The following is a 17,683-nucleotide window of genomic DNA, read 5'->3' as shown; positions in this document are numbered from 1 at the left end:
CTGAATCTCCAGGTAGAAAGGGAAGCATTATATGTGAAAAAGAGACTTTGATTTAGAAGTTTTTAAAAAGAGTATGCATTAATTTCAGTTTCAGGAGACTTAATTAGCTGATGTCAAGTTTGCCGATGTACTCAAACCTGATAATGCTTAGGGGTCTTTCAGGCTTTTCCCAACATATAGGGCCTTGAGAAAAAGGCACTCAAGGTACTTTGGAGAGGTTTCCACAATTACAACCTAGGAGAAGATATGAGAAAATGCATCTGCATCAACATGGCTGAGATCTTGGGTTTTGTTTTCTAAAGCCAACTCCTCTGTGATACTAGTTGAAATTAAAATCAGATTCAAGTGATAATTCAAATCTCAACACAACGAGACTATCAGATAAAATAAAACAATGTTCCTTCACACTTAAAATCTTTTGTAAGATGAGACTTGTCATTCTTTGTTCAAGAAAATGGTCTATTCAGACCAGAGTAGATGCCACCGATTGGAGACACCGAGGATCCTGGAAAAAGGCCATATTATCCTCCATGACACAGTCGGAGAGTTGGGCATATCTTAGCTTCTCATGTACTATGACTCTGCCTTTCACAAATATTGAGAAACCCTTTCGGGAATTTTGCATATACTACTTAATTAGCAAGTCTTCTGGTTCATGAAGATGTAATTCTTTCTATTTGTCTTACACTTAACTCATTAAAAGTTTTAAAGTGATTCCCATTGTTCTAACTTTTTGGAATTTATGTTCACATCATCCAAACAGCGAGTAGTTTTAAGGACGTTTATAGCCTCCCCGAGCTCTACAAGGCTAATGTAACGAGTCAGTACTTCAGCAAGGTCTCAAGTGAGCCTCAGGTCATCCCTATGGTCTTCTCGCCACCGCGTCTAGATTTCATTATTTATCTTCTAATATGTAGAGACTAGAACCACATGTGGGATTCCAGATATTGTGGAAATAAAAGGGTTGAATAAAGCTTTCTCAGGTTTTTCTCTATCGTCAAACATATTGTTTGCTTTATTGACTACACCTGTACACTAATCTGAGGTCTTTAAGAGATAAAGGACAAAGATAAAAATGCATTTCTCTGGGGAAGCATGTGTGTATGGGGGGTGGGGCGGTGGGGGATAAAGATGTGGAGGGTTGGGGAGTTGGTGACTGTAAAAACTAAGAAGTATGTACTTAGCATATATAATTTCAATTGTTTATCCTCTCATCCAGAGTGCTTATAAAGAAATTAGATAAGAACCATTTTTCTAGCTCTGATCCCTGAGAAGCCCTGTTTTTATCTGATTATACACATACACTAGAAGAATCTGAGATTGGAAGAGAAGGCATAGACCTGCTAGCGTCAACTTCCTTTGCTAACATTTCTGACACGAACTTTCACCCTATCCACAGTAAGCCTCACTATAATAGGGCAGGTATGTATTTAGACACTTTTAAAGTCTGCTTTTTTATTAGGCTGAAATATTCTTCTTTCTTAGTTCCACCTATTCATTCGACTTTTTTTTTCTCTCTAGCTATCAACAAAAAAGGCATTTTTTACATATTTAACAAAAACTAACACAAACCTTTCAAACACAAATTCAATGCTAGGCTAAACATTCATGGGTCCTTAAAAAAATTCCTCAGGTAAGATGATTTTCAGAGTTATGATCTTGATTACATTCCATTGGCTACCTTCTAGTTTAACTGTGACTAGATTCAAGTATTTGTTTGGATATAGTATGTAGTTATTACCTGAATGGCTCAAAAAAGTGCACCTCTGTGGTGGATGCCCTACTTCTATCAATACAGTCTAAGATCTAAAACTATTATATTACATTTTGGGTCATAGTTGGTTGATTTATGGTCAAATAAACTCTGAACTTTTTCATAAAATTTCCCTTAATCCACGCTTTTCCCAATATTTTGCTTGTAAAATGGATTTATAGATGTAGAAAATTATATTTATCCCGATTTCATTTCATTTTATTGAATTCATGGATTTTAAAAATAGCAATTCCTAGTTATGATCTAAAATTACGATCTATTTAAAAACTAGTGGAAATTTAGTGGACATTAGGATTTAAGTATCTATTTCATAAAGTAACCATTTATATATTACATGCATATAAAATCTGATTTTTGTGGGTGATCTTAAGGACTTATACTTACTAGTTTATGGTTCAGCATTTTTGTATACTTAGTATCAACATTACTTGAAGCTTTTTGGACTGTCAAATATTTCAGTTATAACTTGAATCAATGCTTTAAGTGATTTAAAGCCTTATGAAAATTGTCACAGAATTAGTATGTACAAATGATGTTAAATGTAATATTTATCTATTTGAATAGGGTTTGTAAGAGAGACTTCAGTTGTTTCTGATTCTATGACTAGATTATGAATATATTTCAGGCTAATCTGCAATTTAATTTATATCCTACTTTGCCCTATTATGAAGCTTGTCAAAAATCACAACTTTTCATTAAAAAAGTACAATGAAAATTATTGCCTTACAATGCATACGAAATTGTCTTTTAAAATGTTTCAGCTGGTTGTATAAATCTACATACATCACATTTAAAAATTCTTACTGGCAGTTTTGCATGTGCGAAACTTCTGTTAGTGACTGGATATAAAAAACTTGAAACAAAAGTTTGATTTTTTTAGCTGATATAGACTCTAGCTATTATTCAGTGAATTCAATTTTCTAGGAAAATTTACCAGCATCCTGAAACTATTTCATGATTGAATGGCTGGTATATCATTCTTGATGGTTTTCTCTACAATCAATTCCACTAACTGAAAGAAACTCTGTAACAAAATTAGTCTAAATACAAGTACATTCTTTTAGATGTAATAAGGAAAAAAGAAACCAGTTTCCAGGTAAATTCTAATTTTCTTGGAAACTTTTCTTAGAAAATAGTGCATATCGAGAATCACATTCTAAGAGGTACACCAAAAGAAACAAACAAATAAAAAATAAAATTAAAAAAAAACAACGAAAAACTCCAATGCTTTGTTGGAGATAGTAGAGTGTGCTAACAAGAGTCTACGTTGATCATCAGTCTGCACAAGTTGGGACATTCTAACAATGCTGCAGCAAAAATCCTGAGCAGTAGAGGAACAGGGAGCTGTCACACTGTCTTGCAACCCCCAGTATCTTGAGCAGAATCATTGCCCTCCAAAAGTGCTGATGAAGTAAGGCCATTGCCAACCAAAACAATTCGTTAGCAGGTGAACATTTCTGCAGGATGTGTCAAATCTAGTCTGCAGATGGTCTGTTGTCTGCAGATACATGTCAGTCCAGTGAGCATTGTACAGTTCATACAACTTTATGTAACGTGAGTGTGCAGTAAAAGACTAACCGTACCCAAAGGGAAGTCTGACCTTTGCCCTCAGCTCCTGGGAGCTATTATTTAATCCCTTGGAAAGTCCTGTATAATAAGAGTGTCTTTGTTCATGTAGGGGGCCTTGGGTCACATCAGATAGTCTAGGCTAACAATGTGATTCATGGTGGGGACTTTGGGCCAGCTTGACTACTGGAGGGGCTGGAGACTAAGGTCAGCCATGCAGGTGGTCAACCACGTCTACATGACTGAGCTTCAATAAAATCTCTGAGCATCAAGGCTGAGGTGAGTTTCCCAGGTTAACAATACTTCTTGTGCATTGGCACACATCATTGCTGAGACAGGTAGCACTGTCCAAGACTCCCCTGAGAGAGAATAGAAAATTCATGCCTGGAACTCTTCTGGACTCTGCTGCTGTTCTCTTGGCTAATTTTTATTTCAATCCTTTCACTGTCCTTAACTGCAACTGTGAGTACAACAGCTTTAAATGAGTTCTGCGAATCCTTCTAGTGGGTTATCAAAACAGAGGGGGTCTTAGGAACCTCTGCACTGGTAATTGGTTTCAGAAAGGTGGGTGGATTCGGGAACTCCTGAACTTTGTAACGAGCAATTGATGTTGAAGGGGAGGTATCACGGAAGACATTCTGATATTTGTAACATTGATTAGTCTGAAAAGGGACGGCGATTATCTGAAAGAATCATATCCAAAACTTCCTCAACATGAAGTGCCAGACTGTGACGAAAATTAACTTAATATTTTCTGATTCTTTGAATAAATCCTGACCTGACAACCTATTGAAATTTATTTATGGTAGCCCTAGAGTACACTTTCTAAATCCTCTACTTTTAGTTTCTATTGTTTTACTTGATCTTATTTTCTGTAAATATTTATTCTCGTGGACATAAATTTAATAAATATATCAAACCACTAGTATTACTTGTTCTGTTTCATATTTCAGTAACAAAACAATTCAATGTCTTTATTCTTCTGTATTTCTTTAATATCATTTTTGCAAAGGCTTATACATTCTTTGGGGAATATTACTTTGGCCATCTACTGAGGATTAATTTGAAAGCCCCTGAGAAACTGCAGCAGTCAGGTTTTCTGAAAGCTGTAGAGCATGGTGACATAAATAAATAATGCTGCACCATATTTCATATTGGATGCCAATTTTTCTCTGTGTTTCTTTCAAAGTGTTGTTTTGTTTCATAAGCCCTTTTGAAAGTCTGGACCCTGGTTGCTTCAGAAGTTTCTTTCTTCCCAAGCTCCCTCAATGAAATTATATGAGGCTTTCAAACAACCTATCCAAAGATTTAACTTCAAAGATTCAATTAGTGAACATTTTTGTTTGATGGGGGAGTGAAAATAAAAACATGGGGACAAGTTCCATGTCTTTCTTGCACCAGTGCATGAATCATTTTCAGCCATTAAAATGAATATATGGATTCTCTGAGAAAATAATTTCCGCTCCCATTGTTGGTCTCAGGAGATTTCATGTGGCTCTGAAGTTGGCTCTCTTTTGTAATTATGTAAAAAACTCAGTCTTTGGCTTCAGGCAAAGCTACATTTCACTGAATTGATCTGGCTTTGCTTCATGCTCTGAGTGTATATAAATCTCTGATTATATCCCAAGAAATTTTTTACTAAACCGCAAATTTGATGTTCACTTAGAATTCCTGCTATACTATTTTGTACTCTAAGGTTCTTTCTGTTAGACTTTTTTTTTTCCTCTTCAAAATGCATCAATGGGAGATTCTAATAATAATTGGCTAAAAGTGCAGATATGTTCTATTTTTTTTTCTGTGACTTGGAGATAAAGGGTCATTTATTACTTTTCAAATAGTCACATGTTCTCTGTCATTTTCCTGTAATTGATGTGAAAGGTGGTTGGCTAAGAAAGAAAGTTGTGATGTCTTTCTAAAATTCATTCTTTCCTCGGCACTCTGGAGATTGGAATGTTGGGAAAGAGGAGGAACGGCACACCTTTGGGAGTATTTTTGAGAACGTTTAACTTCTGGCTTGTCATAGAAGGGCTCAACTGACCCAAAGAGATAGAGATAAAACTCTCCACAGTCATCTCAACTTCTCTATCATTGGCTATAGTTGTGATTTCCCAGTCCACTGTAAGTTTGACAAGTTGAGCTAAGGTTTTATAAAGATCCAACCCAGCTAGATGACAGAAGAAAGGGACTGGGACAGAGTAGTCCCTTCCACTGTGGTTTTCTTGCATAACTTCAGCACCAAGTAGCTTGAGACCTGGCAGCTTATTAGAAAGAGCCAGAAGAGCCTCACTGAGAAACTCACATGACTTTTGTGATTAGGTCTTCACCCTGGAAAACAACCCAGAGAAAAATCAAAGCAAACGACTTTAACTCTGTTGAATCTTATCTTCCAACTCCCAAACTTGCTGGCAGTTAGGTGCTCAGTCTAAAAGTCTGTAGGACACACCACAATCTTAACTTACGATGCAAGTCTCATTAAGAAACAAGACTATCCTAGGACATATATCACATAGGATGACTGCCTATAAAGATCTGTGAAACATAAAATATGCCACTCTAAACTGTGGCTATATATTAAACTGTCTGCTTTGTAGCACTCAGATTTTGACTGTCATAAGAAATATTCCTACAGAAAAAAATAGAACTGGAAGGTCATTTGCTTTTCAAAGATATCTCCAGGAGATATTACCAGGAATAGTCAAAGATTATGACCATCTTGTGTTTTCTTTTTAGTCTAACACCAGAAATGCAGAAATGCCTTTCCTGTTTTCTATAAAAGTAAAGAGCAGCCTTCCTCTCTATGGAAGCTGAGTGATCATCTTCCAGAATTTCCTAAATCACACCAGGCATTTTATATTTTATCAGAGCAATCTACATACAGGCTGATTCTACCCCTTCATAGTAGATATATAAATGCTGGGGCAGGAGATAAATCAGTGTCTGATAATTCCCACCTGACATTAGGAACCTTTGTGTCACTCTTTGAAGAGTTTCATCTTGTCTTGGTCAGAAATAACTCAGTACAGGGACATATGTATGAGCACAGCAGTGATTTAAGCATTCAAGCATGTGTCTATGCCAAATTGGTGCTGAGGAGAAAAGAGGGTTAGGGAGTAGCAGAAAATAATCCTGGACATGAATGGTGAGGTGGCAAAAAGGAACTCAGCTGAAACAGAGCGTGTGTGAGCGTGTGTGTGTGTGTGTGTGTGTGTGTGTGTGTATTTGTGTGTATATGTGTTTGCCTAAGTATAGAAGGAAGGCATTCTCATCCTCTCCTCTTTTGTGTATTCTCAGGAGACCACTTGGTCCAGCTGGAAGATCTAGAAGTTCTTAAATGGAAACAGAGATGTACGATATAAGATATGGGATATACCTATACAAAAATATTATTCATTGTTTATCTGAAATTCAAATTTAACAGGGTGTCCTGTATTTTATTTGTTAAATCTGGCAACTTTAAGTGAAGAGCATAGGTCCTGTGCTGAGTAAGTAAAAACTCTGCGTTAGCCTGAGCTGAATCATAAATTTTGTCTCAATGAGTTGAGGGTGTATATTGCCTGTTAAAATGTACTTGTTATCAGGAGGGAAATGACAACTTTATTATTACTTATAAATATTGGTGAACTACTGAAAAAAAAATGAAAGTGCGATTTTGCTATATAAAAGTAACATTATTCTCACTCTTATGAAAAATACCTTCCTTTAATTATTATTAACTATTTAACATTTCATTTATTTGTACAGAATTAATTTTGTTTCTTGCTTTATTGGAAAGCAGGAAATTAATTCCTGTGTTCAGTCTTCTGCAGTTTTGTCATTTGTTCACAGCTGCAGAAATATAGGGAGGAATGTCCTTTTATGCAGGACATTCAGTGGATTCATCTTTTACTTTATAAAGTTATCTTTTAATCGGTTTTGTGTCTCAACTTACACCAGAAGCTTCATCATGTTGAGAAATGTGTTGCCTTTTTAATAGGAGCCCCAAGGAACTTAATACAAATGTGTGTCTCAAGAGTGCTCCATACATATTAATATTAATACATTTTTTCTTCGAGATCCAACAAAGGAAGTACACGAGAATTACTGCCCAAGATCATTTAGATCATTTTAGAGGGTCTGACAGCTTCAGAAACCCTGTTATAGTTTCCCCCAAACATGGAACTATGACAGGTATCCTTTATTCTTTTACAGATTTAAACTATGAAAAAGTAGAAAAAGACTGAAACATTAATTCATTTTGAAAGTGTTAAAGACTTAATTTTTCAACATCTTGCAGCTGATGGTGTGACGGTCGATAGTCACACTAGCATCTGTACCATGTAAAATGGATATCCTTGAGGGTTTTTTTACTTTCAAAACATGTTAAACTGTCAAAATATTGGTAATTTGGTAATGATTTAGAAATAAACTGAGTTCAAATGTTTTGCTCTATTCCAGCCAATGGTTAATGCATAATTTCAACAAGAAATACAACGATATGGTTTCTGTCTTACTCAGTCTGATCAAGTACTCATTTTCATAGTAAGAATGATGACTATCAGATTCACGTTAAACAGGACTCTGTAATTTTTCTACTAAAAATGTATATATTTTTCAATTTATACACTGAGCTCTGTCAAGTTCATTATTGTCATTTAGTGAATAACATACTTAAATTTTAAACAATTTATTAAAGCTTGATAGCTTTGACCACTCTACTGGGGACTGATCACCAATCCACATATTTTAAGTGTTAAAAGTTTTAATCAGTTCATAGGGTCATAGTTGGGCTAATTTTTGATAGTCCTTCATAGTAGTAATTAATGCAAGTATGCTCTAAACAAAAACTGAGTAATTATTTTCTATTGAGGAATACTGTCATCTTACAACTGTGTGTATTGACAGGTAAGTCAATCACAAATGTGAGGTATTCAGAATTTTCAGTGCAGACATTTTTATTCATTTCGAATGACTGATGGCTGATTAGGAAGACAAACATTAGCCAATGTTAAGTTTTTCAGCATTTGAGCATGGGGAGATAAGGCTATAAAGTATGTAATAATAAAAAGTATTTTTAAATTTATGAACATTTTACTTTAGTAACACTGTTATGTAACACATTCCTTGTGTTTTTCACACATATCTTTTTTCATTCATGAAAAATATCTGTTAACTAGTAAAACTATATGTTTTCACGTTTTAGGTAGTTTATCAAATTTTCTGAAAATAAAAAAGTTGTGGGTTTTTGGAATGTCATTTAATTAACACAAAGAATAAACACACATTCATTCCTTGTTATTGTATTTCCCTAAATTATTTTCTCTTTTCTCCTTAAATTATTGAAAATGATGTTTCTTAGCATCTTTGCCGGGATGTTACTGTCACTAAATATGAGTCACAGCAGCCGGGCGATCTTTTTCCCCCTCCTGGCTCTAATCCAGCCTCAAACTGTTGAGTTTTATGGATTTTGTGCTTGATATTTACTTGTTTTTTCTACTACTATGTTTCCCCGAAAATAAAACCTAGCCAGACAATCCACTCTAATGAGTCTTTTGGAATAAAAATTAATATAAGACCTGGTCTTATATAATATAAGACTGAGTTTTATTTTACTATAAGACCGGGTCTTATATAATACAATATAATATAATATAATATAATATAATATAATATAATATAATACCGGGTCTTATATTATTTTTGTTCCAAAAGATGCATTAGAACGGATTGTCCAGCCAGGTCTTATTTTCGGGGAAACAAGGTACCTTGTTTCTTAGACAAGCACTCTGGTGTATTCTTAGTGGTGTATTCTTAGACAAGCACTCTGATTTTGTTTTCTGATTTAAATAAAGAAGATTTAAAAATCCAAATACCATCTAATATAAAGATTTGTTAGCCAAAATTAACCATATATTTTACATTGACAATTTTTAATATTACATAATGTAAAATAACATACAAGGAATGTTCTTTGCAACTTCAAAATCGATCCTCGAAGAAAGACAACTAGCTTTCCATTGCTGTCTACAAAAAAACCAAATGCCTTCTTAAAATTAATGAGCTCCTTAAGATACAATGGCTTCTGATTGTTCCTGTGGCTAGTCTGTCACTCTAGGTTGTCTCTTATTTATAGCATGTAGCTAGCTACTCGATTCTCCAATTATAATTATTTAAATTATTAACCCTCTCCTTGTTCACCTCCATTCCATAAGCCCACTTCCTGCTCCTCTCTTCCTTTCCTGCTCTTCCTTCTTTACCCTAGGTTCAGGAACAAAAATCTTTGGGTAGGCAGGACACTGCTCATATTAAACATGGACATAGAATACAGTCCTGTTTATTTGCCTTTGAATTTGCATCTGGTCTTCTGCCTTGCTTCTGACCCCAATCGCTTACTTCACAACTGATTCTGATAAGAGTCTCCATCATTTTGTTCTCTGTGCATCTTAACAACTACTATCATACTACTCACTGGTGATGATATGCTGCTTTCCAAATCTTAATATATTCAGTGTGGTTCAACCCTTTTAGTCCACTAGGCAGATTTAGAACTGCAGACAACTGTCACTTTGGTGTATCAGTTCTTCACTGGACTATTTCCTGAGATGTGGTCTTCTTGCTCAGATGCCTGGGCAAAATTTACATTGAACTCAATCTTTTTTTGGCAAGAGCAAGAATTGTAAACACTAGATAAGGAATTACAGAATTTCCTTGAGTTATTTAGTTGGTATACTATATAGATTATAGAAATAACTGAACTTCTTTATTTTTCATATTTTCATTAAATATTTTGTCTCTGCGTGTTATTAGAACTCCATTCAGTCTTGATGAATCCATTAGCTGCTAAGATGGCACCATTTTTCAATCCCTTAATTCCATGTAGTTTTTATTGCATTAAAAGTGGAATTATGATATTAACTATTATCTTTGTATACTTCTGAGTAGGGTTCTTTAATATCATTTAAAATTGAAAAGGGTGAGCTCATCACTGAACTTTATATTATGCCAAAATAGAAACATTCTCAGGTGATTTCCTGAGATTGAAAATCCAATAAAAACAACATTTATGTGAATATAGGCAATTTTGTATTCTTTTCACCAACTATATACTACTCAGTTCCCATACTATTGAATTACAGAAAGAAAGAAAACAAATAAAATTCTCAATAACAGTGATATCAGATAATGTTTATTTAATTAAACGAGACTATCCTTATTTTTAGACAATTCTGAAACTATATTATTTCCTTAAGTTTCCAATTAAATCACTCACTAAATACCTAAGTAAGTACTCTATTGTAGCTACATATGAATTTCTACCATGTAAGGGCACAACTCACTTGCTATTTTTGAATTTTTTTTGTTTTTTGTTTTTGTTTTTAAACCAATTAGTTCTTGGAAATTACTTTCAGAAAAGCAGCTTCCTTTCTTTCCCTCCCCGATTTACTTGAAAACAGTAACAACACTCTAAGTGGATGCAACTAATGGTCTCCATGCAAGATGGAGACAATCTGTCCTTGATCCCACTGCTCAGACACATGTGGCTGCTCCACCTTGAAGACTAATTCACCTCCTTTCGTTTTCCATCTACCACCCTCCTCCTACTATCCTCCTCACTGATTGCCACTGAGGAATCCATTTATTTACCTCCAAAGGGATTCTTCTGGTTTTAAGTTTCTGACCCAGCTCCAATTTCCGAAGAACAGCATGGCTATTGACTACTGGGCTGACATCTCATTCAGTATGCCTCAGTGATGAGCTGGACCTTCTAGGCTTTAAATATTCAAATTTAATTTCAGCTAATGGAAAGTGTCAGCTTCAGTAGGAATGACAGGATGCCCTGTGGGATCTGTAATTACTGTGGAATTTGAATATATCCTCCAATACAGATTATGAAGAATTTATTAATGAGAATTATTATGTTGCTTCTCTTTTTCACATCAATGTTGAGAAAAGAAAGGAAGGAGAGAATACCAGGAACTCATTTTTCTATTGGAGAGTCATGGACTTTTATGAAAAGAACATGAGCTATGTGCTACTTCTTTCCTAGAGTTGTGATCAGATAATACACTGGGTAGGTTATATTTTGATTCTTCAAAATAAGCTGATGCATAAACTTATTCTGCCTTTCTTGAGCTACTCATTAGATTGGGAGTTATTGGAGCCACTATGTCATATTGGGATATTCCCCCCATACATCTGGCACAGAGTAGACAATACTGCTTAATGAACACATGATTGAATAAACATAAATGTCACATTCTTCTAGAAAGTTTTCCACCTAATCTGTGTTCTTTACTACTTAAAGCTATTATTTAAATTTAAAATTTGTTTGAAGATAATATGTGTTTACTTTCTGGTGTTCATAAGAGAACTGGCAAGCTTATTAAAATCTAAACTTATTTTGGAAACATCGATTCATATTGACTTCCATTGACAAATTAGAGGCCAACCAAAGTTCTAAATAATAACAAAATAAATTTCATTCTTACAAAAATACAAAACTACATTTAGTTTCAAAACCTTAATTTTGGTTTTGGTGTCAGTCATCTTTCCCACACTTGTTTATTATTCAAATTAGAGGGGCCTCTGTAAACATTTACGGCTCCAGCTCTCCCCAGAGTCTGAGGCAGGGCCCAGAAATCTATATTTCTTAACAAGCTCCTGCATGAGTGTTATGATCAGACAATTTTGGTAACCACTGAATTACAGAGTTCACCAAGGTGTTGCAGGATACTTCTTGATGAATACGTGTCATTCACCTTTAAAGACAAATTCTCATTTGAAACTAGATTTTGTATTTTCTTTTATAGAAAAGTACAGTTGCAATTTTTTGGACTTCTGTTTTAAAAAAATCTGGATAATTTTTCAGTGAGGGAGACAAAATAGAATATTGCCACCTTCTTCTTTTTTTTCCCAAAGAAGACAGCTCCCATGTTGTGAATTCAGGTTTATTTAAACACTGTGACTTTATGACTAATATATTAGATGAAAAGTCCATTTTAATATCTAATTTTTCCATCTAAGTGCTCTTCCTGAAATTTATTATTGTTTTACCTTGGCTTATAACCTTAAAAATTAAATACCAACAGTGTCTGTCAAGTTTTGTAATTTTCCTGCTAACTGCAGTAAAAAACAGCTCCAAAGCTATAAAACAAATGTCACTTTCATGAGAGCAAAGGAACATTTGACTTTCAAATAAAAAATATACCTGAATCCATGTTGTAGAGAAATGTAAAAGTTAGTTAAATGTTAGAAAATATAGACTAGAAAGAGAAAAAATAAGAATGTCTCACTGTAAGGAGACAGTATCATCACATGCTCAATTATGAAAGATTTAATGTGGAATTTTGTCAAAAAATAGAATACTATAGTAAAAATTCTTATGAAAGCTCTAGGAAGGTAGTGAAAAACTGACATCTTAATGAAGAGAACAAGGCATCTATTTTTCTTCAATTCACTTTTGGTGTGCAAATACACACATACATATATACATATACATATACATTCATGTGTATATATTTAGATTCTCCTATGTATATATATAATTTTTCCTTGGCATTGCTTCTCTGAGGCTTAGTCAATTTTGGCTAATGGAAAACAGAAAGGGCATTCATACATTTTTAGGATTTCATTTACAGCACTTAGAGTAAACCTAAAATATCGCTATTATTTTGTTATTGTTTTGCTGAAGTAATGTTGTTTCCAATTTCATATCAGATTCCACACCTACACCCCCAAAATCTATTAGAGCAAGCAGTCAATAAAAACAGAAAGGCACATCAATAAAAACAGAAAGGTACAACAAAGGAATTAGAAAACTTTGTAAATATTTCCTTTTGAAATGTACATATATAAAAAATTTCATAAGCACATGTTTTGCCCTGGAATATTCAATTAACTTATTAAATTTATTTGGATGAAAGCTTGTAGTTGATTTTGCACTCATAAATACTGAAGACATTTTTCCCTTATGGAAAGTAACCATGGAAAAAAAGACACAAATAATATTAAGAATCAATAGGAGATGCCTTGTTTAACTTTAGAAAAATTAATTGCTAAGTTCTTTAGGGACTCTCCAAAGAAGAAAAGAACATCTATAAAGGATATATGAAATTATAGGTAAAATATCTAGTAATAATAGCAATGATAACAACAAAGCGAAATAATTATTTGTCCAAAAAAAATATATATGCAAAGAATTATTGTGCTTTATTGTTATCATATATATATGAAACACATACCTGGGGTGCCCCCAAAATGAATATACATTTTAAGAAAAAAAAACTATTAAAATTGTAATATACAATATATACTGATAACAAAAGATGAATACAAGTCACGTTTGACTTCTGCAATTACAAGAGATTCTCAAAGTGGTTACCATCAGAGTCCAGAAACTTCTGATTATGGAACACTACTGCTTGAACAGCATTGACCATCTCTTAAAATGTGTATACATTTTTTTTTTGGAACCTTCAGTATATAAATGACTATATTCCCAAGCGTTCAAAGAACTTATGCAATATATTTTCTCATTTATTTTATTAAATTCCCTTCTCTGTAGGAATGGAGATGTTTGTACACTGCAGTTTCTTCTTCTATATAAAGTATTTCTTTATTATCATAGTAATTGCTGCATTCTTATGTATACTTGATTGGTATTAGTTATTTCAGTAATACATAACAAACTTATCTAAGGCTTTTCTTCATTATAGCAGATTAAATTGTAAAAAGCATATTATAAAAATATCATATTATAACAAAACTGGCTAAATTTGATTTTAAAACTACCATTTACATTGGCTGAGTTTAGCCAAATTGTCATGTTTATAATATTAAAATGCTTTAATTTTTCAAAAATTTTTACATTGGATAGATAGATGACACTGTGATTTATTGTGTCACATGAAATTTTTGGCTTATATCCTTTCCACTGAATGTGTCAACTTATAATTTTCCAATTTGCCTAGTGGGAGCATATTTGTTTCTTTACAATAAGACTTATTTTGGGAATGTCAAAATCACAATCATGTGCTATAATAAATATGGCTCCTAGCACATGGATTTATAACTATAACCTATTTTGCTTGTGCTGATGAAGGGAAGTTTCCAGGCTCCACATTAATCTGAAGGTAGACTTGATAAGTTCAAAATGTATGCTACAACTCCAAAGCAATCTTTAAAATAAAAACAAAAATTTATAGCAAATAAATCAACGAAAGAAATAAAATGGGATCATTAAAAATTCAATTAATCCAAAAGAAGGCAAAAATTTAGAAAAATGGAAGAATAGATATGACAAATGAAAATAAAGAGCAAGACGATAGATTTAAACCGTAATTACATCAATACTCACATCAAATATAAATACTCCAGTTAAAAAGTAGAGATAGTTGGATTGGAAAAAAGTAAACCCAATTATATGCTGCATAGAAGAAATTCATTTCAAATATAAAGTAAAAGGATGGAAAAGTATATACATCAATGTAGTACTAAAAGAAAGCTCGAGTGCCACTATGAATACAGGGAAAGTAGATTCCAGAGCAAAACATATTACCAGAGATAAAGTCTTTTTCTAATGATAAAGGAGTTATTTGATCAAGAGGACATTACAATCCTAATTGTGCATGCATCTTTTGACAGAGCTTCAAAATACATCAAGCAAACACTGATATAACAGCAAGAGAAGTAGAGAAATCCTCATAATAGTTGAGATTTCTACATTGCTCTTTTCATAATTGATAGTACAAGCAGATAGAAAATCAGTAAACATACAGAAAACCTGAACAACACTATCAAGTAACTTGGCCAACTTGTCACAAAACTTTTACATACATTTCAGACCAAGATAATGGAATAAAATGCATTAACATGCAAATTTCCATCCTATTAATTCAGGGAAATTTTTCAAATTATTCACATATAATCATTAAATCACTTGCTTAATGTAAATGGAGACAAAGGAGTATTTCACCAGTACAATGGTTTAACCATATTTTTTTTTATACCGCTTCCCTAAATCAACCTAAATAAGGATTTTGTTATTATAAATGTGCTTTTCAGTGGATAGTACACATGGATAAAGGTTGAAAATACTTATCTGTTTTAAAATTAACTTCAAGAGATGTATAATTTATGAAGTTTAAAAATCTTCATCTTACATAACATATTTACATTATGCAACAGAATGCTTACTGTAAAAGGTGAAAGATAGAAACTGAAATAGTTATTTGCAGTAAATGATGGCAGATAATTGTCTACAGCTCAAAATAAGTTTGAAGACAATTTTAGAAAATACTCAATATTCATTGAGTCTAAGATACCATTGATTATAAAACATGGCATTATGTTATGTTCTTGTAGAAAATAATAAGTGCTCCCAATTAAATTGTGACATTGTAAGATACACCAATTTCTGAGATAGTAAAATGTCAAACATGTGTATGTTCTGAGATGTTAAATGAATATATTGAGATGCCAAATGGATGTGCTCTAAGACATTAAAAAAGTAAGTAAGTGTAGCTTTTATAATCTAAACCTATGACCACGTCTCCTCTAAAACAAATTTTGTGTGAACTGAATTCAGACTGTATTGACTCATTGAAATAGCCACTGCAGGCTGAGAATTTCTAGGAACGTTTATAAATTTTGCCATGAACACTTGCAGAAAAAAAATATATTCCCAACTTTCTTTTTGTTAATAATACAATAAAAGTAAGGGAATAAAAGGGCTACATAAAATGGAAAAAAATCATTAACTCAAAAATGTTTAATGAGTATGAAAGTGTTATATTTTATGCAAATCCTTGAACTAAGAAATTTTGTTTCTATTGATGTCTACAGAAAGCTAGGATTCTTTGAAAAAAGACTCTAAGCAATGAATTAATTTCAATTTCTTTAGTCCAGCTGAGGCCAGATTTTAACATTTGATCCAATTAATTATTGATATTATCCCTGGGCACTTCCATTCTCCAGGGTCCCACTGAAATTCAGACCAGTGGATACTGAGAAAAGATGTTTGAAGTGGTAGAAACTTTTAGAAAAACAATTAGTAATTTCATGGAGTAGAACTATATGGTGAATTGATATATTTCTATTATAATATTAAAACTGATTATATAGGTCAAAAAATTAAACAAATTTCTAAATTACAACACAATCAAGGAAACTAAGCAGAGAAACATCCTATATTTTAATTTTGACAAGCTAAAAGTTAAAGCTTGTCTATTTCTAAATTTCCTAATTGTCAAAATAATCAAGGAGATACAAAAAGTTTAAAAATCTTTTAAACTTTGAATTATTTTTCCCCAAAGAACATTTTTTCTAATACCAGTAATGCATTTTAATAATAACAATAATAGTATTGTGTGCTGAAACAATAACTATTTGTATGTACTTTATCATAAATTATGCAAGTTTCCATTAGGTATGTAAAACAAGCTCAATCTTATTTAGTTGGATTTTAGGTAATGGATAATATGGAAAATGTTATTAATAAAGCAATTTGTTTTTCCATAGGTTGTACAATTACATTCTTTGACTAAAAACTCCTATAGAATGATGCTTTTTAAAGTTTTTTACTTAACAAATTTTTCAATGCATGTACCTGTTATTTTCAATATAGATGTATAAATAGTTCATTCAATCAAACTTGGATCCAATGTAATCCTTTACCTCTGCATGTTATAAACCACCTGGATGACTTACCTTATCTTTTCTTTGTTTTTCGTCCTGGTACATGGTCCAGTGTTCTCCATCATTGCTATAAGCGAGTTTGTAGGAGCCTACGAACTGTACGTGACCAAAATCTTTAGCGCCTTGTGTAATGATGCCAGTCACTTTGGTAGGGACCAGAAGATCTACCTAAGAAAAGGAAGAGACATACTTTAAATACCACAATAGAGTCCATTATGAATTTGCAAGTCTCTTGAACTCAGGAGATTAAGAATTATGTATGTTAAAGCCAAAAACTCATTGATTGTAACACTTGAACAGCCATTTCGACCATTTTAAAATAAAATAATGGTCATTTCAGTCTGTCAGTCAATTTTATATTAAAGAGATTCATCTAGCTGTGCAGTTTTGTATAACTGACATAGTACAGCACAGGTAAGGCTGACCTTCTTGAGATTGATCATTATCTCCCAGAGCTTGTATTATAATTCAATTTGCTGACATTACTGGTCAATTCAATAAGAATAAGAATAAAGTTATAGCTGTGTCTACATCAAAAACAAAAATGATGTTAGATGTTTCATAATTAAATATTAAATAAAAAGTCAACCCTGTTTCCATGAATTGTAATCAGTTCAGCAATATATAATGGAGTAATAGTAATCATTGTCTAATAAAAATTATCTTTCAGAA

General features: G+C 32.9%; 1 protein-coding gene across 2 annotated transcripts in view; it reads right to left on the bottom strand.

The window, feature by feature from the left end:
• EDIL3 (EGF like repeats and discoidin domains 3) overlaps positions 1-17,683 on the bottom strand; it is a 386,556-nt gene that overhangs the window by 5,672 nt on the left and 363,201 nt on the right. For both annotated transcript variants that reach the window (XM_081053539.1, XM_081053538.1), the window contains one exon: positions 17,024-17,179. In XM_081053539.1, coding sequence (XP_080909665.1) covers positions 17,024-17,179 — 156 coding nt within the window. The remainder of the gene's footprint in view (positions 1-17,023; positions 17,180-17,683) is intronic.

The sequence above is a fragment of the Rhinolophus hipposideros genome (assembly GCF_964194185.1).
Source record: "Rhinolophus hipposideros genome assembly, chromosome: 7".
NCBI lineage: Eukaryota > Metazoa > Chordata > Mammalia > Chiroptera > Rhinolophidae > Rhinolophus > Rhinolophus hipposideros.
Note: the sequence above shows the minus strand (reverse complement) of the source record. Positions and strands in the feature narration are given on the sequence as shown.